Source organism: Globicephala melas, chromosome X, assembly GCF_963455315.2.
Source record: "Globicephala melas chromosome X, mGloMel1.2, whole genome shotgun sequence".
Classification (NCBI taxonomy): Eukaryota; Metazoa; Chordata; class Mammalia; order Artiodactyla; family Delphinidae; genus Globicephala; species Globicephala melas.
Window position 1 is genome coordinate 86,361,988 of NC_083335.1, and position 26,149 is coordinate 86,388,136.

The 26,149-nt window shown below is 39.7% G+C and overlaps 1 protein-coding gene across 1 annotated transcript in view; it reads left to right on the forward strand.

Annotated features, from left to right (window-relative positions):
• The window catches only part of SLC9A7 (solute carrier family 9 member A7), a 156,069-nt gene that overhangs the window by 49,769 nt on the left and 80,151 nt on the right, over positions 1-26,149 (forward strand). Inside the window, exons 2-3 of the mRNA XM_030849855.2 lie at positions 21,788-21,987; positions 23,942-24,019. Of these exons, the coding sequence (XP_030705715.1) occupies positions 21,788-21,987; positions 23,942-24,019 (278 nt within the window). The remainder of the gene's footprint in view (positions 1-21,787; positions 21,988-23,941; positions 24,020-26,149) is intronic.

Genomic DNA, 26,149 nt, shown 5'->3' on the forward strand with positions numbered 1-26,149 from the left:
ATATTTTGGAGATTAATCCTTTGTCCGTTGATTCGTTTGCAATTATTTTCTCCCATTCTGAGGGTTGTCTTTTGGTCTTGTTTATGGTTTCCTTTGCTGTGTAAAAGCTTTGAAGTTTCATAAGGTCCCATTTGTTTATTTGTGTTTTTATTTCCATTACTCTAGGAGGTGGGTCAAAAAAGATCTTGCTGTGATTTATGTCAAAGAGTGTCCTTCCTAGATTTTCCTCTAAGAGTTTTATAGTGTGTGGTGTTACATTTAGGTCTTTAATCCATTTTGAGTTTATTTTTGTATGGTTTATTTTATTTTATTTGTATGGTGTTAGGGAATGTTCTGATTTCATTCTTTGACTTGTAGCTGTCCAGTTTTCCCAGCATCACTTATTGAAGAGACTGTCTTTTCTCCATTGTGTATCCTTGCCTCCTTTGTCATAGATTAGTTGACCATAGGTGCGTGGGTTTATCTCTGGGCCTTCTATCTTGTTCCATTGATCTATGTTTCTGTTTTTGTGCCAGTACCGTATTGTCTTGATTACTGTACCTTTGTAGTATAGTCTGAAGTCAGGGAGTCTGATTCCTCCAGCTCCGTTTTTTTCCCTCTAGACTGCTTTGGCTATTCGGCGTCTTTTGTGTCTCCATACAAATTTTAAGATTTTTTTGTTTTAGTTCCGTAAAAAGTGCCATTGGTAATTTGATAGGGATTGCATTGAATCTGTAGATTGCTTTGGGTAGTATAGTCATTTTAACAATATTGATTCTTCCAATCCAAGAACATGGTATACCTCTCCATCTGTTGGTATCATCTTTAATTTTTTTCATCAGTTTCTTATAGTTTTCTGCATACAGGTCTTTTGTCTCCCTAGGTAGGTTTATTCCTAGGTATTTTATTCTTATTGTTGCAGTGGTAAAGGGGAGTGTTTCCTTAATTTCTCTTTCAGATTTTTCATCATTAGTGTATAGCAATGCAAGAGATTTCTGTGCATTAATTTTGTATCCTGCAACTTTACCAAATTCATTGATTAGCTCTAGTAGCTTTCTGGTGGCATCTTTAGGATTCCCTATGTACAGTATCATGTCATCTGCAAACAGTGACGGTTTTATTTCTTCTTTTCCAATTTGTATTCCTTTTATTTCTTTTTCTTCTCTGATTGCCGTGGCTAGGACTTCCAAAACTATGTTGAATAATAGTGGCCAGAGTGGACATCCTTGTCTTGTTCCTGATCTTAGAGGAATTGCTTTCAATTTTTCACCATTGAGAATGATGTTTGCTGTGGCTTTGTCATATATGGCCTTTATTATGTTGAGGTAGGTTCCCTCTATGCCCACTTTCTGGAGAGTTTTTATCATAAATCGGTGTTGAATTTTGTCAAAAGCTTTTTCTGCATCTATTGAGTTGATCATATGGTTTTTATCCTTCAGTTTGTTAATATGATGTATCACATTGATTGATTTGCGTATTTTGAAGAATCCTTACATCCCTGGGATAAATCCCACTTGATCATGGTGTATGATCCTTTTAATGTGCTGTTGGATTCTGTTTGCTAGTATTTTGTTGAAGCTTTTTGCATCTATATTCATCAGTGATATTGGTCTGTAATTTTCTTTTTTTGTAGTATCTTTGTCTGGTTTTGGTATCAGGGTGATGGTGGCCTCATAGAATGAGTTTGGAAGTGTTCCTTCCTCCACAGTTTTTTGGAAGAGTTTGAGAAGGATGGACACCTTTCATTTTTTAATACCAGCTTTCCCGCTGTACATTCTCATTACTATAAATGGTATCCACATCTTACCAGCCACCTTAGCTCAAAGCCTTGGTGTTTTCTTTTATTTCTCTTTTGTCCTTTTGCCTCATTTATGTCTTCTTAATCATCATATTCCTTTGACTTATTCTTCACGGTGTATTTTGCAGCAGGCCTTTCCTTTCTGTTACACTAGGCTGCCATCGGCACCCCGATAGACAGTGAGGTGACCTCCCTGCTCACACAGCATTTGACTGCTTCATGATTCTTCTGAGAACCATGAGCGTCCACTGCTGGAATATAACTAGAAGGATGATAGATGCACTGTCTCTCTAGTGCTTTTTTTCTTTTCTGCATTTTGCCTTCAAATGGATTATGGACTCTCAGAGGGCAGGAGTCATTGTGTACTGTTTCTGGTCTGTCCCTTTTAGTGCTTTTCACAGTCTTATACATAGAGTGGGTTCTCAATATGTGTTTGTCAAATGATGAGATGAACACTTTTATTTTTGTTAGTTTCAGTAATTAAGATGCGGGCATTTTGTTTTTAAAAACATGGACAGACATAACTGGTGGAGAATATAATGGCAAGGAGAAGAGCAGATAACCTTTTGTATTTAGGACGGTTTATCACCTCTTCATTGCTCTGTAATATTGCATCACTGTCTTACCCCAGGACCACCCACAACACCACCTGTGCTCCTTCCCTCCTTTATTTCCTCCTCAGTACTTACAATGTACTATTTAACTTATTTATCTTGTTTTTAAAACATTCTTTCCCTTAGTAGACTGTAAGCCCTACGAGGGCAGGATTTTTGTCACTCTTGTTGAATGCTGTACTCCCAGTGCCTGGCATGTGGTAAGCTACTCAATGAATATTTGTTTTATGTATAATCCGGAGAGGTACCATTGTGTGTGTTGTCATTAAATTGATTATTGTCACCAATCGTAGATTTCACTTCATTCTGTTCAGTGTTACTTAGTATCAATGCTTTTTTTTTTTAACATCTGTTTTGGGGTATAATTGCTTTACAATGGTGTGTTAGTTTCTGCTTTATAACAAAGTGAATCAGTCATACATAAACATATGTTCCCATATGTCTTCCCTCTTGCGTCTCCCTCCCTCCCACCCTCCCTGTCCCACCCCTCCAGGCTGTCACAAAGCACCGAGCCAATATCCCTGTGCCATGCAGCTGCTTCCCACTAGCTATCTACCTTACTACGTTTGTTAGTGTGTATATGTCCATGACTCTCTCTCGCCCTGTCACAGCTCACCCTTCTCCCTCCCCATAACCTCAAGTCCGTTCTCTAAGAGGTCTGCGTCTTTATTCCTGCCTTACCCCTAGGTTCTTCATGACATTTTTTTTTAATTCCATATATATGTGTTAGCATACGGTATTTGTCTTTTTCTTTCTGACTTACTCTGTATGACAGACTCTAGGTCTATCCACCTCATTACAAATAGCTCAATTTCGTTTCTTTTTATGGCTGAGTAATATTCCATTGTATATATGTGCCACATCTTCTTTATCCATTCATCCGATGATGGGCACTTAGGTTGTTTCCATCTCCGGGCTATTGTAAATAGAGCTGCAATGAAGATTTTGGTACATGACTCTTTTTGAATTTTGGTTTTCTCAGGGTATATGCCCAGTAGTGGGATTGCTGGGTCATATGATAGTTCTATTTGTAGTTTTTTAAGGAACCTCCATACTGTTCTCCATAGTGGCTGAACCAATTCACATTCCCACCAGCAGTGCAAGAGTGTTCCCTTTTCTCCACACCCTCTCCAGCATTTATTGTTTCTAGATTTTTTGATGATGGCCATTCTGACTGGTGTGAGATGATATCTCATTGTAGTTTTGATTTGCATTTCTCTAATGATTAATGATGTTGAGCATTCTTTCATGTGTTTGTTGGCAGTCTGTATATCTTCTTTGGAGAAATGTCTATTTAGGTCTTCTGCCCATTTTTGGATTGGGTTGTTTGTTTTTTTGTTATTGAGCTGCATGAGCTGCTTGTAAATTTTGGAGATTAATCCTTTGTCGGTTGCTTCTTTTGCAAATATTTTCTCCCATTCTGAGGGTTGTCTTTTGGTCTTGTTTATGGTTTCCTTTGCTGTGCAGAAGCTTTTAAGTTTCATTAGGTCCCATTTGTTTATTTTTGTTTTTATTTCCATTACTCTAGGAGGTGGGTCAGAAAGGATCTTGCTGTGATTTATGTCATAGAGTGTTCTGCCTATGTTTTCGTCTAAGAGTTTGATAGTCTCTGGCCTTACATTTAGCTCTTTAATCCATTTTGAGCTTATTTTTGTGTATGGTGTTAGGGAGTGATCTAATCTCATACTTTTACATGTACCTGTCCAGTTTTCCCAGCACCACTTATTGAAGAGGCTGTCCTTTCTCCACTGTACATTCCTGCCACCTTTATCAAAGATAAGGTGTCCATATGTGCGTGGGTTTATCTCTGGGCTTTCTATCCTGTTCCATTGGTCTATCTTTCTGTTTTTGTGCCAGTACCATACCGTCTTGATAACTGTAGCTTTGTAGTATAGTCTGAAGTCAGGGAGCCTGATTCCTCCAGTTCCTTTTTTCGTTCTCAAGATTGCTTTGGCTATTCGGGGTCTTTTGTGTTTCCATACAAATTGCAAAATTTTTTGTTCTAGTTCTGTGAAAAATGCCAGTGATAGTTTGATAGGGATTGCATTGAATCTGTAGATTGCTTTGGGTAGTAGAGTCATTTTCACAATGTTGATTCTTCCAATCCAAGAACATGGTATATCTCTCCATCTATTTGTATCATCTTTAATTTCTTTCATCAGTGTCTTATAATTTTCTGCATACAGGTCTTTTGTCTCCTTAGGTAGGTTTATTCCTAGATATTTTATTCTTTTTGTTGCAATGGTAAATGGGAGTGTTTTCTTGATTTCACTTTCAGATTTTTCATCATTAGTATATAGGAATGCCAGAGATTTCTGTGCATTAATTTTGTATCCTGCCACTTTACTGAATTCATTGATTAGCTCTAGTAGTTTTCTGGTAGCATCTTTAGGATTCTCTATGTATAGGATCATGTCATCTGCAAACAGTGACAGCTTTACTTCTTCTTTTCTGATTTGGATTCATTTTATTTCCTTTTCTTCTCTGATTGCTGTGGCTAAAACTTCCAAAACTATGTTGCATAAGAGTGGTGAGAGTGGGCAACCTTGTCTTTTTCCTGATCTTAGTGGAAATGCTTTCAGTTTTTCACCATTGAGGATGATGTTGGCTGTGGGCTTGTCATATATGGCCTTTATTATGTTGAGGAAAGTTCCCTCTATGCCTACTTTCTGCAGGGTTTTTATCATAAATGGGTGTTGAATTTTGTCAAAAGCTTTCTCTGCATCTATTGAGATGATCATATGGTTTTTCTCCTTCAATTTGTTAATATGGTTTGTCACATTGATAGATTTGCGTATATTGAAGAATCCTTGCATTCCTGGAATAAACCCCACTTGATCATGGTGTATGATCCTTTTAATGTGCTGTTGGATTCTGTTTGCTAGTATTTTGTTGAGGATTTTTGCATCTATGTTCATTAGTGATATTGGCCTGTAGTTTTCTTTCTTTGTGACATCCTTGTCTGATTTTGGTATCAAGGTGATGGTGGCCTCGTAGAAGGAGTTTGGGAGGGTTCCTCCCTCTGCTATATTTTGGAAGAGTTTGAGAAGGATAGGTGTTAGCTCTTCTCTAAATGTTTGATAGAATTCGCTTGTGAAGCCATCTGGTCCTGGGGTTTTGTTTGTTGGAAGATTTTTAATCACAGTTTCAATTTCAGTGCTTGTGATTGGTCTGTTCATATTTTCTATTTCTTCCTGATTCAGTCTTCGCAGGTTGTGCATTTCTAAGAATTTGTCCATTTCTTCCAGATTGTCCATTAGTATCAATGCTTTGAGGCTAGGGAGACATTTTTCATCTGTCTACAAAAAGAAAAAAGCTATAGTTTGGGGCTGAGTGACTGAGAGGCACATGGAAAGAAGAAATAGACAACATAGTGGATGGTCTTGGAAAAAGCCATCTTGGGCTCTGCTCTCCAGTGGCTGGCATATTCTCCAAACACTCTCCACTTGAATTTTGCTAACCTATTTTGAGTGCTTTTTATAAAGGTGATTCATACGCCTATTTGTTATTCTTACCAGAAAGTATATCCTTTTTAGTGGCTTAATTTCTCCTCCTTTTATGGTTAATATCTGGATTCCTTTGCTTAGGAGCTGTCACTCTGATATTAAGGAGGAGGACAGTTGATTGGGCTTGAGTTTGCACCTTAAATAGATCTTTTAGTCACACAGAGCAAAATTCTGTTTTGTGGCCACATTTTGCCTATCTAGTCAGCCAGCCGCTGTGAATATATGAGCCTTGGGTCCCATCTCTCGTGGGGGCAGTCGGGGGGGGCCACAGCATGAATATAGAACTGGGGGGTTGCTGGCTGAATGGTGACACTGGCTTTCTGGTAAGGGCTGTCTGGCCACTCCGCCTCAGGAGATCCCTTGTTGTGACTGTGGCTGTCAGAGGTGAACAGGCTGTGCCACTCACTAGTCAGATAATGAGCTCTAAAATGGGTTTCGTGTCCTTTGTGAGAACTGGATTCACTAAGATGGTATCAGGAAAACCTCAGGACCTTGTAAACACAAAGAAATCAACAGAGTGTGCTTTGCTCAGAAGTGGAGACTTTTGTGCTATAGATGGCAAGGAGCCATCAGAAGGCTCGAAGCTTGGCAGAGATGTTTATTTTAGAATTGCCATCCTTGCAGTGGTTTTGAGGTGGACTGCTGAGGAGCATGAGATGGGTGCAGGGAGGTGAGGAGGTTGTCAAAAAAAAAGTTTATGTGAGAAGAATTGTTGCTACTTGTGCAGAACTAGATGACTGCCTTGTGAATGAATGAGATGAGGATGACTTGAAGTTATCTGGTCTCACAGGGACAGGGAATGGGGGCGAGAAGTGATGTTTACAGGGAGGAGTGAGAATCACCTCTCGGACCTATTGAGTTAGAGGTGTTAGGGAGATGTGGAGCAGAAGTTTGGTTAAGGTTCTGGAGCATGGGGGAGAAGACTGTCTTACAACTATAGTTGCTAGAGTCATTGCTTTAAAGTTTCAAGTTGGGTGGAACTTTTTTCAGTTTTTATTATGGAAAATTTCACACATAAATGTCAAGACAGTAAACCACAATATAACAAAAACTTATGATAGTGTGATTTATAATAAGAAATATATATTTGGTTTCTTTGTTTCTGGCACCGAGCCTAAAAGCCTTGGAATTTCCTAAGTAATAAGAGCTAGAATGGCATCTTGATATTCATAACAAGCCCCTTTCAACCACACCTCAGTTTATGTTAATGAGGTGACTTTTGGAAAGCACCTTAGGGTGGGTGCTGGTTGCCAAGGAAACCAGCTAGTGATTATAGGGGTGGGACTTTCAGTCCCACCCCCTGACTTCTGAGGAGGGGGAGTGAGGCTGGAGATTAAGTTCAGTCACCAATGGCCAATGATTTAGTCAATCATGCCTATATAACGAAGCTTCCATTAAAAAAACAGAAGGACAAGGTTGTAGAGCTTCTGGGTTGGTGAATATGTGGAGGTGCTGGGAGGGTGTCGTGCTCAGAGAGGGCATGGAAGCTCTGCAACCCTTCCCACATACCTTGCCCTAAGCATCCCTTCCATCTGGCTATTTCTAAGTTATATCCTTTTATGATAAGCCAGTAATTTAGTAAGTAAAATGTTCCTCTGAGTTCTGTGAGTCTCTCTAGCAAATTAATCCAACCCAGAGAGGGTGTTGTGGAGGCCACTGATCTATAGCCAGTTGGTCAGAAGGACAGGTGAATAACCTGGACTTGTGATTGGTATCTGAAGTGGGTTTGGGGGAGTATCGTGGGACTGAGCCCTTAACCTGTGGTATCTGATACTATCTCTAGGTAGATAGTGTCAGAATTGAGTTGAATTATAGGAAACCCAGCTGGTATTGGAGAATTGCTTGGTGGTATGCAAAACACACACATACAGAGAAGTATAATAAACCAAACCCCATGTCCCCATTACCCAGCATTGTTAATTACCAGCTCATAGTCAATCATGTTTCATCTATATCCCCCACGGCTACCCCTCCCCACGTCACTGACACAAAATTCCAAATTTTATTTGTAAATATTTTTGCATTTATCTCCAAAAGATAAGGAATCTTTAAAAAACATAGCCACAATACATTATCATCCTTCAAAAATAACAGTAATTTCATAATATTTGCCAAATGTCTGGTGAGTTCACATTTCCCCAATTGACTCTTTTTTTTTTTTTTTTTCAATTTGATTTAAGATGCAAATAAGGTCCCTACAACTACATTTGGTTGGTTTGTCTCTGTAACTCCTAAATCTGTCTTAATCTGTAGGTTTGGGTGGGTAACTTTTCAGAGCATTCTGGGTCCTATTTGTGTGAACCCGAATGATAACCAGCACTTGAATGAAAGAAAGAGGTGGAGGCCGATGGGATAATGTAGGGATCTTCTTAGTTGGAGGAATGATTTTGATATTTTTCCCCTGAGAGGCAGATGTTTTTAGGAAAGCCTGATGAAGTTCTTGTTCTTGTAGCCTCTCTCTCCAGCAGTTAATTCTCTGTATTGCTACTATGGTATCTTCCAAAAGTCAGTCCCGATCATGCCCCTTCTTAGCCCAGAAGTCTCTGTGGCCCTGTGGGCTGAAGTCTGCTCTTGTGAGCTTGGCTTAAGGAGATGGCTCACCATCTTCCTCACTCCTTGATGCTCAGTCTCCACCTTCCCCCTTCTCCCCAGCCTTGCTGTTCTAGTCAGTGTTCACTTTCCCACCTCATGCTGAGGGCTTTCTCTGAAGTATAGTTCACACCCCCCTCTTCTTTCATCAAAATAAGTCTGACTCATCTTGAAAGGCCCAACTGAGAAGTCACCTTTTCTGTGAAGTTTTCCTGAACTATTTTTTCACCTGAAAGAATTATTCATTCTGTTCCTCACTGTGCCGCCTTTTTATGCCTCTGAATTCATTGTTAATTATGTGTTCCCCGGGGTGGGCTGGTGGGGGGCTGAGGGGGGAGGTGCTGTGTCCCAGCCATCTCAGTCTCCTCAGCACCCAGCCCAGAGCCCTCCCCTCTTGGAATGCGGAGTATATCTGTTTGGTACCAACTCTTAGAAGGATGAACAACAGATTTTCTATCAGAGAAAATCTGGTAGAAAATCAGATTTTCTTCTCCACTCTGTGTTTTGTTTTAAAATAATTTTATCAAGTAGGCTGTTAAATAATGTATAGTTTTCAGCTGGACTGAATTAAACCCAGTGAGTAATTACATTTTATTCTACTCACATAAACACATAAAGGATTTTGCTGGGTATATGGTGTGAAGTGTTTCTTGTTGTGTCATTAGTGTTGACTTTGATACTTCCCAGACACCAATTTCATGACTCAAGAAATTGCAACAAAAATACAGAAATCTAATCTTTCCAGATACTGTTTCATTGCCTGCCAAAACCCAGACATAAATTGCAAGGGAAAAAGGCATTATCTTCATAATTTAGGGAACTGGTGCTTCCCTGTGTGTATAATCTGTTAATATTATTTGTAGTCAAATTATAGTTTTTGATTTCCATTATCTCATTCTTTCAGCAAACATTTATTGAGTGATGACCGTGTTCCCGACTTTGTGAGGGGGGTCAGACTTTATTTAGCCATTACCCTTTGGAGGAGACATGTAGGCCTTTTATAATAATGTGTTGTTATCCATTCCATGACGTAGATTGGAATAAGTGAGCAGCAGCCACAGGGTGCAGAGCTGAGGATTGTAGATACTGTTTTCAACTCTTAGTCCAGATTCTGTTAACACACAGAAAGTCAGGTGTATTTGGTAAAGAACCAAATAGAATTTCAAGAAATTGAAAATAGTCATTGAAACTACAAACCCAATGGAGAGGGTAAAGAACTGAAGAGAGAATTGGTGAACCAGACAGTGTATCTGAAGCATTATCCAGGAAGGGGCACAGAGAGGCAGAAGGAAAATGTACCCATATGCTGAAATACTACAGAGCAGCGAGACCACATGAACCAGAGCCACATGTCAATATGGATGATGCTTACAAGCATATTAAGGGGTGAAAAAAAAGCAAGTTCCAGGATAACTCATACCATACATAATTCAAAGACATGCAAAATTAAACAATATATTTATCCGTAATTTAAACTCTAAGGTCATAATAAACACCAGATTGAGGTTAGTGGTTTCCAGGCAGTGGAGTGGGAGAAAGGGGGGGATTGATTGGGAAGGGTACGAAGGGTTCTTAGCTCTCTTGGTAATGCACTGTTGATTAAGCTGAGTGAAAGCTATGTAGATGACTGGCAGACCATTCTTGTCATAATAAATTCTTGTGAAATATAGTAAATATTTGAAATACTATATATAACTTATATACAGATAAAAAATGGAATAAACACCTGTGTTTGCTGTCCAGCTTATGAAACAGAAAATTACCTGTACCTTTGAACCCCCTTGTATATTCCTTCCCAATTATATTATTCTTTATCCCTTATATATACTATACCTCTACTTTTAGATATCTGATATAATTCATAATAAAATTTTTTTAAAGGATGCCCTATAGTCTTATAGTTATCTTACTAGTATATGTAATTAATCAATTTGAACTTAAAACTTTGTCCCCCCCCCAGCCTTTTCTTTATTTATTTTTAGCTTCATTGGGTCTTTGTTGCTGCGCACAGGCTTTCTCTAGTTGTGGCGAGCAGGGGCTACTCTTCGTTGCGGTGCGCAGGCTTCTCATTGTGGTGGCTTCTCTTGTTGCGGAACACGGGCTCTAGCTGCACAGGTTTCAGTAGTTGCAGCTCACGGGCTCAGTAGTTGCGGCACGTGGGCCCTAGAGCATGCGGGCTTCAGTAGTTGTGGCTCGTGGGCTCTAGAGCGCAGGCTCAGTAGTTGTGGCGCACAGGCTTAGTTGCTCTGTGGCATGTGGGATCTTCCTGGACCAGGGATCGAATCCGTATCCCCTGCGTTGGCAGGCAGATTCTTAACCACCATGCCAACAGGGAAGTCCCGTCCCCCTTTTCTGAATTGTTGTATTGGTCACCTAAGTAAAAAATTATGTATTGTGTGACTATGACTAAATTTCTAAACATTTTCAGGATCTTCCCAAGTGTGTGATGTTTTAAAAGCATTAATGAAAATTAAACTTGGGTCTGGCCCTATCAGGTTTGAGCAGGGAGAACAGAGGTGTGGTAATTTCTTGGTTAGTGCCATAGGATAATACTTTCTACCAAAGTGGGACTTCATGTCAGGAGGTCAACATGGTGTAAGTCTCCTTTGGAAGATTAAGAAAACTCATGATGGTGGTATGGGAAAAGCAAAACAAATAAGCAAAAGACATTTCTGGAGTAGGGTTTAGGGACCCTGTATTACAGCAGTGAGAGCTTAACTTCTCATCTGTAAAAGAAATGTTTCCTGGTTGGGAGGTGGGCTGTGAATTAGCTGTAGAGGTATTGCTGATGGTCCAGAGAGGCCACCTGCAGTTTCTCAAAAAGATAGTATGCTAGTCTGTATGGGCTGCCATAACAAAATACCACAGACTAGATGGCTTATACAGTAGAAATTTATTTTCTCACAGGCTGGAAGTCTGAGATCTGGATGCCACCAGGGCTGGGTTCTGGTGAGGCCTTTCTTCCTGGCTTGTTGGATAAGCCACCTTTTCACTGTGTGCTCACTTGGCCTTTCCTCTGTGCATGTGCACAGAGAGAGAGATCTCTCTTCCTATTCTTATAAGGCCACTAATTTTATTGGATTAAGACCCCACCCATATGACCTCCTCTAACCTTAATTACCTCCTAAAAGCTTGATCTCCAAATACAATCACTTTGGGGGTTAGCGCTTCAGCATATATTTGAGAGTTTGAGTTTGAGTTTGAGAGAACACAGTCAGTCCACTGCAGATAGTTTATTTTGGTTGATAGTCTTTGAATTCAGGTGAATTCTTAAATAGTTTTTTTAAAAAATATATACCATCAGAAATTGAGGTAAGTACACACAAGCTCTGTTTTGTTCATTTATTTTACCATGTGTCTCCAAACCTGCCCTTTTCAGTTGTGTATATCTGTATATTTGCATGTATTTCAGTTTAAGACTCAACCATCCCTTAGTAATTGGAGTAAGTAGAGCAGCAAATGTAGTTACTATTGTGTGTTCCAGTTTCATGGCTCTCTAAGATAACTGTGATTAGTGCATTTGTTTATTTGCAGTGTTGTTTAAATTCAGGGCTTCTAGGGAGTAGATTCTGTAATATGCCTCAAAATTATTGGAAGTTTTTTACCCTATGAGAGTACTTGAATTTTATTTATTAATTTAGACCAAATTATAAAGGCTGATAAAGGTGGGCATCCTTGAATTTAATGGCAGGTAAGAGGCTGAAAATATGTAGTTGCTTCCTTAGGCATCAGAACTAAGGCTCTTTTCTTATAACTCAAATGGGGTAATTCCTCGTTAACACATGGCTACTGGCTAATGTCTCCGTAGTCTATTGTCGTTTACTGAGTGGTTGTGGTAGTCAGATGCAGGGATGGGTGGTGAGTACTAATTGAGCATTGCCTTCAGGAAAATTAGCCCTGGGGATGAGGGACAGGCACTTAAGTGGCAGTCACAGTGCAGTGCAATCATTGTTCTGATAACGTAGTCACTATCAGAGACTGTTCCGGAAATGCATGATGAGATGGGTTGCCACATATGGTTGTGTACATTGTGTCCTGAACAATTCCAGGGAGCCTCTTTCATGTTGAAGTCTGTGAGGGCAGCCCTGATTGTGGAGAATCCAACCCGGTCCTGTGGTATCAGGAAGGGCTTCCCTGCCTGGAAGAAGTGATATCTACATTGTGACTTGAAGGACGAGTAGGAGTTAACCCATTGAAGATGGTTAGGGAGCAGAGAGTGGGAAGAGAGTTCCAGGCAGAGGCTCAGAGGAAAGATTGATTAATTTATTTCAAAAGGTAGCTGATGTTTAGCTGAAAGTCTTGTCCTGGACCTTTAAAGAGTGGCAAATGGGTCAGGAAAATATGTGATAATCTGCTGTAGTAACATTTGTAGTCCTTTGGCAGTTGACTTGAACTTGATTAGTGTGTTTTAATTAAAGGGGGAATACACAAAACAGCAATTAAAATGTGTTGAGTGATGATTCAGCCACAAGTACACCGTCCTTGATTTTGGGAAATGTCAGAGTATGAGGCAGAATCAAATATTCAAATACCTGACTTAAGGTCCTTAGACATTATCCAGGAATCTGCTAGCCTCCCATTATCTTCTCAAAATCTGTGAATTTTATTTTAAAAGCATTTTAAAGAAAATATGTTTAAGAATTTGAGTGGTCATCCATATTGCTTGGGATTTGAGGGGTTGAATTAGTGATACTCTCTCTGTTATCAAAATTTGGAACCAATGGGGAGATAAAGGAGCCAGGTAGATAGAGCTTGGACAGTGTGGTTTGGGTGTGTGGCAACAATGGCTTCCTGAGACTGTAGCCCTGGATTAGACAGAAATAATCTCTCCGGGCCCTGGAGGTGTTGAGCCAGCAGAGGCCCCTCCTAGAAGGAGGCAAGTGTAATCAGTTTATACTTGAGTACCATATTGGACTCTAGTTAAAAGTTCAGTCATCCAGATGAATGGATGAAGAAGATGTGGCACGTATATACAATGGAATATTACTGAGCCATAAAAAGAAACGAACTTGAGTTATTTGTAGTGAGGTGGATGGATCTAGAGTCTGTCATACAGAGTAAAGTAAATCAGAAAGAGAAAAACAAATACCATATGCTAACGCATATATATGGACTCTAAAAAAAAATGGTACTGATGAACCTAGTGGCAGGCAGGAATAAAGACGTAGACATAGAGAATGGACTTGAGGACATGGGGGCGGGGTGGGGGAGATGCTGGGGTGAACTGAGAATAGCATCGACATGTATTACACTACCAAATGTAAAATAGTTAGCTAGAGGGAAGCAGCAGTATAGCACAGGGAAATCATCTCGGTGCTTTGCGATGACCTAGAGGGGTGGGATAGGGAGGGTGGGAGGAGGCTCAAGAGGGAGAGGATGTGGGGATATATATATGCATATGGCTGATTCACTTTGTTGTACAACAGAAACTAAGACAGTATTGTGAAGCAATTATAATCCAATAAAGATCTATTTTTAAAAAAATTCAGTCATCGAGTCCAAGTCTGCCTCCTTGGTTCCTAGTTTTCAATGAAAGACTCTCCCACTCTTCCATTATATACTAGAATGGGCATCTCCATTCTGTAAAGACTGTCAGAAGGTATGTGGTATCTGGTCACCCATAGAGAAATGCTGTGCAGCACAGCAATGATGAGAAGATGTTCCTGGTGTCCCAAGAACTTCATGGGACAATATAATGATTTTTCCATATCTTGTTTTCCCAAGTAGATATCTAAGACTTAAAGTCATTTTCTTCCTCTTATTCTTAACTGTGACATTCCATATTTAGGGAAACTACTTAGCAATTATGGTGTTTTTTGACTCACATAAACTTGTTCCATGTTGGTTTTAATCAAATCTTTGGAATTTTAGCTGTTGAAGAAGAGGAACATTGGATTGGAGGTTGAACTCTTGGCTGATGGGCCTGATTTTCACTATTTTAGTATCTCATATACTGATGGAAGCAAGACAGAACATTTGTCTTGAAGGGCTACAGACTCCGTTTATTTCTTTAATTAAAGTCAACCTTTATCAGAATAGCATTGGCTGGCTGATTGGTGATTCACAGATTTTCTGTTGTATTGTCAAGAGTTATCAGATTTGAAGCAGCTAGAACTCTCATACATTGCTTGGCACTGGGTAGATTGTTGCAAAATGGTATAGTAACTGGGAAATGATTTGACCAATTCTTATAAAGTTAAACATACACTTGCCCAATGACTGAGCAATCCCACACTGGGTACTTGCCCTAGAGAATTGAAAACATGTTCACATAAAACCCTGTTTTATGGATGTTCATAGCAGCCTTATTTGTGATAGCCAAAAGTATGCTTGACATCATTAGGCATTAGGGAAATGCAAATTAAAACCACAGTGAGATATCACTTAACACTCTCTGAAATAGATACAATCAAAAGACAATAACAAGTGTTGTAGAGCATGTAAACAACCTTTAACTCTCATACTTTGCTGGTGGGGGTATAAATTGTATAAAATGGTATACAGTTTCCCAAATGGAAAACAGTTCAACAGTTTCTTAAAGTAGTAAAGATAGATTTACCATATGACACAGCAGTTCTGCTCCTAGGTTTCAACCCTAGAGAAATGAAAACATATGTCCATACAGACCTGTATGCAAATGTTCATAGTAGCATTATTCATAATAGCAGAAAAGTGGAACCAACGCAAATGCTCATCAACTGGTGAATGGATAAACAAAATATGGTATATCCATACAATGGAATACTATTCAACAATAAAAAGTAATGAAGTACTAATACCTTTCTTCCACAATGGGTGAGCCTTGAAAACAGTATGCTAAGACAAAGAAGCCAGACACAAAAGAGTACATATTGTATGATTCCATTTATATGAAATGTCCAGAAAAGGCAAATCTATAGAGACAGAAAATAGATCAGTTGCCTGGGGCTGGGAGTGGGAAACAGAGAGTGACTGCAAAAGGAAATGGTCCAAATTAGATTGTGATAATTGCACAACTCTGCGAATATAATAAAATCATTGAATTGTACACTTAAAATGGGGAATTTTATGGTATGTGAATTGTACCTCAGTAAAATTGTTTTTAGGGCTTCCCTGGTGGCGCAGTGGTTGAGAGTCCGCCTGCCGATGCAGAGGACATGGGTTCGTGCCCCGGTCCGGGAAGATCCCACATGCCGCGGAGCGGCTGGGCCCGTGAGCCATGGCCGCTGAGCCTGCGCGTCCGGAGCCTGTGCTCCGCAACCGGAGAGGCCACAACAGTGACAGGCCCGCGTACCACATACACACACAAAAAATGTTTTTAAAAAGTATTTCACTACATATTCAAAACAAGTAACAAAAATATTTTAAATGAATTCTCCTTGAAACGAATATATCAATGAATAGCACAGCTGCATAATAAGTAATAGAACAAGTAGAAAAGGATATTGAAAAGGCTGTAACATACATTCTTAATACAAGAGTCGCTTAAATGACCCTCAAACCTGAAAAATCATTGTCACTGCTGGCACCCATTGCATCCTCTTTATTTGCTCAATTAGAAATAGTTATCACTCTCTTCAAACACTGTGTAACGGGATGTGGAATGGGACGCTTTCTTTTCTCAGAATTTCAGATGAAGCTTTAGAACTCAGAACAACTCCTACAGTGCTGTAAAAATCCCCATAGCGGTGGCCAAACCGAACTGATGATCATCTGCTCCCAGTAGCTCATATAAGGGAAGGTGGAGTCTCGTTAGAGAACAGTGCATCCATGCACCTGTTCCCAACTCCTTAACAAAGGCTTATTAATAGAGACATTTAAATATTGCAGCAGGTGGATAGCTGTCTAGAATTACAGCTGAGTGTCAATTTGTTCAACTGTCTTCCCAACAACCTGAGTCACAAAAGCGGAAACTGGCACCAGACTAGTGGGGCTAGTTCCTTTAATGGCCTCATAGCATTTTTGAACAATGCTTTGTCCATAATTAAGTTCCTTCCTCATACCACCAATGGGCACATGCATAAATTGTATATAGGGTTCTTTTTTTGGTTATGTGTTTCTTTTAAACATTAGAAAAGTTGGCAGTTGTATACCATCAGCACAATATGCAAATACAGGAGTTTTTTCATACTCAAAAGTTGCAACAGTCTTGAGTTTTTTCTACTGAAAAAGTCTTGAATTTTTGCACCTTTGGAGTTCACCATGTTGCTTTAAGCCACATCAGATGTCAAAGGAATTTCATGTATATTTGCTTTCTGTAAAAGTTCAAAACTAAATTCTTTCCTAGCATTAGTCATATACCTGTGAAATCAGTGAGTCTCTTTTCATCAGTTGACATGTGATATTTTTCTGGCCCACACACAGTAGATTATTGCTCTTTGTAATCTGGAACACTATGATGTTGATCCAGTAAAGTCATTAATGCCTCTATTGTTCTCCATCATTTTTTTGGGAATACTGAAGTTTCTGAGCTTTGCAAAATATCTAATGTCAAATTCTAATTCCTTGTAGTTAAGACCTCTTTATAGTTCCCTGTCAGAGGATGTCTTCCATATCTAGAAGATGGAAATATGCCATTCATATTTTTTCCAAGTCTTTGTTATATTCTCACTAAAATACCCCTCTGCAGTCCTAATGTCTTATTCTTTCTTGAAGTGGAAGATGCCACACGTGAACTTAATATAGCAATGACTGTCCTTTTGTGCCATGGACTCCAGTGGTAATAAATATGAATCTAAATGTCTGAGGAGCTACTCAAACTCTACCTTGAATTAGCAGCAAATCCTGTTGCTTGGTATATTTTTGGTCAAAACTATCAATCAGGACGTTTTAACCTGTATCTTTGCTGTGAGGGGGCTTTGTTGCCATATTTTAACACAAGGGGGCAGCATCATCACCTTCACTGTCTCCATCACATCTTTAGCATGGGCACATTGGACCCGGGTAGGGAGGGAAAGATTTTATAAGTATGTATTATTATTTTTAATATTCGTCATCTAATAATGCTTCTAGGTATGATGGTGATGATTACGGACAGAGACTGCGAGGGTATTTCCTGTAGTTGAGGAATTTGTCTGCAAATAAAAGCCTCCTGTAAGGAAAAATCTCCTGTTTCCCTTCTGCTCTCAATACTCTTACTGGACATTTCTGTGACCACATGTGTGGGAGTTTTCTCACACCTAAGCAGTTCTCCAGCTCTCTAGTGGATACCAACTGAGTATCCCACAATTTAACTCAACTCTGACACTGTCTACTTGGAAATAGCATCAGATCCCACAGGCCTCATAAGACCCCTGCCCCTCTCACTTCAGAGGTTAGTCACAAGTCCAGGTTATCACCTGAACTTCTGACCAACTGGCTATAAATAAGAGGTTCTCATGTTCCCCTCCTTAGCTTTGATCATTTGCTAAAATAGCTCAAAGAACTCAGGAAGCCCATTTACTTACTATATTGCTGGTTTATTATCAAAGGATATAACTCAGGAACCACCAGATGGAAGAGATGTATAAGGTAAGGTATGTGGAAAGGGACATGGAGCTTCCATGCCCTCTTCGGGTAAGCTACCCTCTCTGGCGCTCCACGTGTGCAGCAACCCAGAACCTCTCTGAACCTGTGTACTTTGGGACTTTTTATTGAGGCTTCATTACATAGGTGTAATTAATTAAATCATTGGCCATTAGTGATCCACTTAACCTCTAGCTCCTCTTCCCTGCATGGAGGTCAGGGGGTGGGGTGGAATTAAAAGTTCCAACTCTGGGGACTTCCCTGGTCATCCAGTGGGTAAGACTCCGTGCTCCCAGTGCAGGGGGCCCAGGTTCAATCCCTGGTTGGGGAACTAGATCGCGCATGCATGCTGCAACTAAGAGATCGCATGCCATAACTAAGAGTCTGCATGCCGCAACTAAGAAGTCCTCATCCCGCATGCCACAATGAAGACCGTGCGCAGCCTAAATAAATAAATAAATAAATAAATAAATAAATAAATAAGTTCCAACTCTCTAATCACCTGGTTGGTTCCCCTGGCAACCAGCCCTCATTCGGAGGCTAATCCGGGAACCCCCAGCCACCAGCCACCTCATTAGCATACAAAAAGACACTTAGCACTTCAGAGATTGGGGGGGCGGGGGGGGGTTAGGAGCTCTGTAACAGGAAACTGGGACAAAGACCAAATATATCTTATTATAAATCACAGTATCACAACTCCTCTTTTGTTAGAATAGTTGTCATTGTGAAGACCCTGTGCTATTGTGGTTTATTTTTTTAGTTAGCTCTGCAAATATTGAAGCTAGTACTGAAAAGAAACAGTGAGTTATGTAAAGCAGCTATTGATTTGGGAGAAGGATAGCCTTTTGTAAATGACTTACTTTGGTTTCCTGATGAAGACACTGTTAACTGAAGCGAAACGTGTTTTATTCAGGGACCTTACTGAGTACTATACAGCCCAGGAAACAGCCTCTCAGATAGCTCGGAGGATCTGTTCCAAAGAGGTAAGGGAGGAGCCAGGATATATAGGAGTTTTTGCAGGAAAAAAAAACCGAAATGTGTAGTCGAACATCAAAAGATTACCACTAATCACAAAAACCAGACCTGTCAAGTTAATGAATTTAGCACTTTTCTATGTCTGCGAAGATGCAAGAGTCTGGCTCATTGAAATTATTTCTTTGATATGCATTTTAACTATCTATGTTCACATCATGTTTTTCTCCATCTGAATTCTCCCCAGGGCACACCTTGGGTTGTGGGGGGCGCGGTTACATTGGCAGCTTATGGCCGGCAATATTCTTTGTTTACTGGAATGGCAGGCAACATTTTTTTTTTTCCACAGCACCCCCTCTTGGTCGTAAATTAGACCAAGGTTTGGGAGGCATTTCTTGACCAATTTGTCCCGAGGTGCTAAGAAGGCTCATTCCTAGATCAGATGAGGATTGTGTTGATAGGCCACTCAATGTGCTAAATTTTGGATTAGGCCCTGTTAGTAACCTAAAATTCTCTGGATCTTCTGTTTTACTAGTCTGTTATGATCCAGGGGATGTTTTCCCTTGTTGCTTCTTCCCACATCTAGAGTTGCACTATTACAGTTAATTCTATATAGAGTTAAATGTATGATCTACTATCTACTATCTCAAGATATTTAGCCATCAAGAGGCCTGGTTACACATTGGGTAAAAATTGGGTTACAATTGGGTAAAAAGCATATATATATTTAACTGGGGTAAATAGAGTGGACTTGTTTGGGGCCCTTTAATGTTGCGGACCATAGGGGGTCCCTTTGGCCCATCCAACCTTAGGTAGTGTTGTATCAAAACCTTTTGTTTTAATCCCATTAACATCTGTTTTATTTATCCCATTTCTTAATAACCATCTGAAGATTTTTATCCTTTTGGGACGAGTCCCTTTAAATTTTTCACCTTTTTGGAAAGAAATCTATAGACTTTCTCTCAGGTTCTCATTTTCCTGTTAATCAACCTAATTAACAATTAATCTCCTGTTCATTAGCATCTGTAAGACCCATTGAGGGTAAGTTGAGACCACAAATGAGGCTTCCCAAACTGGTTTTTTTGTTTTGTTTTGTTTTAAACTGAGGGAGTTCTTAGGTTAGCTATTTTTTTTACCACCTTCTAATTTGTTTTTTCATAGGTACCAGTAAAATGGCTGTTTATGAGAGCGCTCTAAAAATTCACCAATTTAGACGTTTCCCCAATTTAAAGGATCCATCGTCTGGCCATTGATGAGATATGTTAATAGTGACACAAATCAATAACGCGCTAGAGGCGTCCCCACAAGAGAGTGCAAAGGATGCAGCCTTCACAAGATCTAGAAAGTTTACTCCCCAAAATAGTCTTAAGAGAGTAAAGGACCTTCGTTGTACAGGTTGACACAACGAAGGTGAGGATGACAAAGGCCCCTTATGGGCACCTCATATGACAAATTTCCCTTAGAGCTGGCACAGCCAAGCCAGAAAAAGAGACTGCTCAGGACCCCAGTCTATTTTATTGGCTGCCAAATGTAAACCATGTGCGTACCTTCCAGAGCGCGGAGACCAAGCTCTCAAATTGAGATTATTAAGAACCTCATTTTTAATCTGTAGTAAAATTTTACAACTTTATTTGTTCACAAAAGTCAACAAAGTTCAAGCATGTTAGTACAGGTATTTAACAACCACCACCACCACAACAATAATAAAGCAATACAGACACAGAGCACAGAGTTTGGCTTAAAAAACTATATCTTTCTGGATTTTATATATTATTTGTTCTTCAGCAATGTCTTGTGAGTTCTCATATGTCTTGGTGATAAGAGACATTGTAGAACATTATACATAGGATATAATAAACATTTTCTTTCTTTTTCTCATATAACTTTCTCCATTAATGGCAAAATGAGATGGGGGAGCATTTTACCATTCTCTCTCTTAATATTGCTAGCAAAGAACTGAATATAGAGAGAGGTCTGAAGTTTTCCACCTAAGAGAGAATTGTGGAAAGTGTCTGGTTGTTATTTATGTTTTCTTTTTTTTCACATTTCCCTCACTTTTACTTGGGCATGTGTGACTCATGTCCGGGACCAGGGGAGCAACATTTCTTCATAACTCATGGAATTAAATGCTTACACTCAATTTTGCTGGTTTTTTCCTCCTAAAGGGAAAACCCTGCTAAGAACAGAATGAGACGGAAAGACTTGCAGCTAATTATGCTAGCTGTGTCAATGGCATAGCCCCAAGAAGCCAGCTCTCCAGTCCCTGAATCATGACTGTGAAAATTGGCACTGTGCTGTTTAGCTCCCTAAGGGATGTAATTATTTTCTCCATGATACCCAATACTTGAAATGACCTCAGCAAAAGCATTTCTTTTCTTTTTTTCCCTTCCTCTAGTGTGTGGCAAAACAAATTGCATTTGTAACAACTAGAAATTCCCGAGGCCTTGTCCTCACTGGCGGATGGCCTGAGGGATGCTGCTGGTGCAAATCAAAGAGCTCAGTGGTTCTGCTTTGTGCTGTGCTAGGCAGAAAAAACCTTTGCCTCTTATCACCCCATCTTCCTCCAGCAGAAACCTGAGAAATGAGACATGATCAGTGGTTCATAGTACTCGGAGTACTGTCATAATCCCGAAAGGTACTGTCCTACCTTGTCCTCTTGGTGGCTGAGGGACTCAAACCAGAATAGATGGATTCTTAACCCTTTTGAAGGACTGTGTAGTTGTCCCTAAAATACACATCACCTACCTGGTCTCTAAGATTACTTCAGAGTTTCTTAGTTGTTGCCATTATTCCCATGCTCTCTGTGTCCTTCCACAGGCCTGATGTTTTCTTCCACTCTGTTTCAGGGCTCATCGTCGGGGTGATCCTGAGGTACGGCACCACTGCCACCAGTGGTCATGACAAGTCACTCAGCTGCACTCAGGAAGACAGGGCCTTCAGCACCTTATTAGTGAATGTCAGCGGGAAGTTCTTCGAATACACCCTGAAAGGAGAAATCAGCCCTGGCAAGGTCAACAGTGTAGAGCAGAATGACATGCTGAGGAAGGTGAGCTCGGGCCGCTCAGCCACTTTGGTCCTGACGTGGTTTTTGATTTTCCGATTCTGTCTCAACTTTGTGAACAGAAATCTTTTGACACTCCTGGAACATCAGTAACATTCCTGGCTGTCAGTTTGGCTAGGAAGCTTTTGGACTGTGATGAGGAGAAGGAACCATATTTGAACTTGAGCCTTTTAGCTTTGTCAGACTGATGTGGGCCACCAATGGTGCAGTGGGTTCGTACATCCCACTCAGCTCGTCTGTCCAACTCCCATCTCTTTTTGATTATGTCTCTTACTCTTGTTATGGTTTAGGGATGAGATTGTTTCTTTCTTAAATTAAGATTGGTTTCTTATTTTTTTTTAGCTTGTTATAATCAGTGTTCAGAAGTGTTATTCTTACTTCTTCGTGGTTATTTTACCATATTCTACAAACATTTATTGAGTTTCCCACTCTCATTGGTGATTGGTGCCAAAGGCTTAATGAATCTTCAGAGGAAAAATGTCTTGTTGTCTTAGAATTTGAGTCCACATGTTGTTTTTCATTTAATGTTGGGGGTAGCTAAAATACTCCACAGGAAAAGGGATTATATATCTCTTCATTTCACTTGGGTGATTTCCAGGATAAGCACAAGATCTGTATTTATCCACATACATTCTAGTACCTTATAGACCCGGGCTTATCAGCAGGAGGGCTTCCGTATAAAGTCTGGGGATCCAAGTTGTGTGAGACCCCTTTAATATGTGAAAGCTTGCAGTCAAAGAGTGTAGCCTGTGCTCCAAAAATTAAATTATTATTGTTCTCAGGATCTGCCATAATCCTTAAAGAAAATTATTCTCAACCTGGAGTGTTCAACATGCCCATCTTCTCTCTGTCCCTAAGGGCGGTCCTAGTGAGCTCTTTGCTCTCAACCCTTCATAAGAATGCATGGAATTTCCATAAACATTTGTGAAATTAAATGCAACTGAGAAAGATACCCAGTGTAATACCACACTAATGGCTGTTTACATTTAATAATTAGAATGGAGATTTAAAATAATTAATTGAAATAAGAGCCAGTTAATCTACCAACGTGAACAAATTCTTTAAAAAGGTTAGGAGGGGGCTTCCCTGGTGGCGCAGTGGTTGAGAGTCCGCCTGCCGATGCAGGGGACATGGGTTCGTGCCCCGGTCCGGGAAGATCCCACATGCCGCGGAGCAGCTGGGCCCGTGAGCCATGGCCGCTGAGCCTGCGCGTCCGGAGCCTGTGCTGCGCAACGGGAGAGGCCACAACAGTAAGAGGCCCGCATACCGCAAAAAAAAAAAAAAAAAAAGTTTAGGAGGCTTTATACAATGTTTAATTCTTTTCTGGATGTGATAAGGCTTTGCTCATAGTTCCAGAGTGATTTCCCTGATTGCCTACAGGTAGTTTTAGTCCCCTTAGAGTTGATGAATTTATGTTGATATTCAGGAAGTCACTAGCACCACTGGAGACTTTGATCTAGTCCACATTACATATCACAAATGGCTGGTCACTCAAAAGAGACTTAAATTCAGTAAGATTATGTCTATAAATCATTATGTGGTAGGATACAGAAAATTAATAAAGACTCACGACTGCATCTTTTATTATAGTTGAACTTTTATAAAGGTTTGGTAAAAATCAAGATGTTTTCATTTCTTGTTTAAGAACATTGACCAGAAGCTTTCTGTGAGTTCTCAAAATTGCATTGAATTGTTGTGTCTTAATACATATTCAACAACACACCAAGAGTAGAAGGCAGAAGTACCGTGTGGAGAAGAACAGGCCAGTGCTCATGGGAGCTGTGGCTTCTCTACTGTGCTGAGTCTGTGATTTTTCACATTTATGTCATTTGTTTTAAATATTCAAACTTTAGTCAGTGGCTTAAAATATTAAGCAAATATTATGGCACCAATTGGTATTCAACAAAAAAATTGGCTTTTTTTCTTTTTAAACTTTTAGGTAACATTTGATCCAGAGGTCTTTTTCAACATTCTGCTGCCTCCAATTATTTTCCATGCTGGATACAGTTTAAAGAAGGTAAGGAATTTTTGCCAGTATTTCTTAAAGCATGGGAATCTCTGCTTTAATTTTCCTGTACAATATTCTAGTTTTTTTCCTTCTCTCAGATTGCTTATTACTGTGTTCTATACCCACTCAGAGACTACAGTTGACTCATCATCAGTGACTCATTTCTGTTTTAAAGTCTAGAACTCTTATCCATTGCTGGTGGGAATGTAAAATGGTATGGCCACTCTGGAAAACATGTTTGCAGTTTCTTATAAAACTAAAGTTGAAATTACCATATGACCCAGTGATTTTATTTCTGAGGATTTATCCCAGAGAAATGAAAACTACTGTTTACACAAAAAACTGTACATGGTTGTTCATAATAACTTTATTTGTAATAGCCCCAAACTGGAAACAGACAAAATGTCCTACAATAGGTGAATAGTTAAACAAGCATCCATACCATGGATACAACTCAGCAATAAAATGGAACAAACTATTGACACACAAAACAGCCTGGATGGATCTCAAAGGCATTATGCTAAGTGAAAAAAAAAATCCAATCTCAAAAGGTCACATACTATATGGTTTCATTTATATAGCATTCTAGAAATGACAAAATTATAGGGATGGAGAACAAATTATTGGTTGCCAGGGGTTAGGGATGGTGGGGATGAGAAGGGGAGGGGGTGGCTGTGACTATAAAGTGGGTAGCATGAGAGAAATCTTCATGGCAGTGGAACAGTTCTGCATCTTGATTGCAGTGGTGGTTACAAGAATCTACACGTGTGATAAAATGACATAGAACTATGCACACACATTGTACCACCAATTTCAGTTTCCTGGTTTTGATATTGCACTACAATTATGTGAGATATAACCAGTGGAGGAAAATGTGTGAAGGTACCATGGGACCTCTCTGCACTATTTTTGCAACTTCTGTGAATCTATAATTACTCCAAAGTAAAAAGTTTAAAAAATACCATTATTGAGGGAGGGTCATTGTGTTCAGCAGCAAGGTTGGGCCTAAGCCCCTAAATATTTAAAATACCAAATACCTTTATAAATAGTGTGAGTGGCTCCCTTCCTCCCCATTGTGGGACTATTCTGTGAAAATTTAGCCTTCAAAAGGGCCTACTTCAGATAACAGCCAAGGACCTTGTTTCAGCTGTCTTTCTGAAAGGGGACTAAAGGAAACCTTTTCAGTGAGCCTAGAGAAGAGAGATCTTGGCTGCCAATAAAACTCAGTAACATCCTTAGGAAGTAGAGAATGCCTTCAAAGTTGATAAACCTCTAGATAGATCAATCAAGGTAAAAAAAAAAAAAGAGGAAAGAAACAAATTACCTATATTAGGAATGAAAGAGGGGACATCAGTATAGACCCTTCATACATTAAAAGGACAATAAGAGAATAATATGAACAACTTTGTACCAATAAATTTGACAACCCAGGTGAAATGGACAAATTTCTCGAAAGGCACAAATTACCAAAACTGACCCAAGAAGAGATGGAAAGCTTCAACAGCCCTATATTAATGAAATAAACTGAGTTCATAGTTAAAAACCTTTATGTAAGCCCAGATGGCTTCACTGGTGAATTCTATCTAGCATTTAAGGAAGAAATAATGAGTCCTACCCAAAATCTTTCAGAACATAGAGGAGGGAACAGTTACAACTCATTTTATGAGAGGGTGCCTGCCCATCAGGCTGGTTCTTCTGTCAAAGCAAATCTGCAGTTTTCAGAAGGTTTTTAAACTCTTCCCAACCCACACAAATATAGTTATTTATGGAGCATATGATATAAATAATTTTGCATATATCCTTTATTTCGGTTTTTATATACATTATTTCTGATCATCACAGAAACTCTGTAAGAATGTGAACGTGGTAGATTACCTCACACCCCTTCTCCCCCAGGTTTCCAACTCATTTATAAACAGACACAAGGAGCTAACTGGCAACTGAATGATCAATTTATGACCCAAAGTCCCTGGTGACGCATCTTGGATGATATAGTTTAGCCCTTGGTAATGGGGCTCCTTACTGCCGACCTCATGAATTGAAGACAGATGCCCTTTAGCCACCAAGTCGGTCACAGTCACAGATACGGAGGCTGAAATGGAGAGATCGTAGAAATTGTTGGGCCTACCAAAGGCTGCC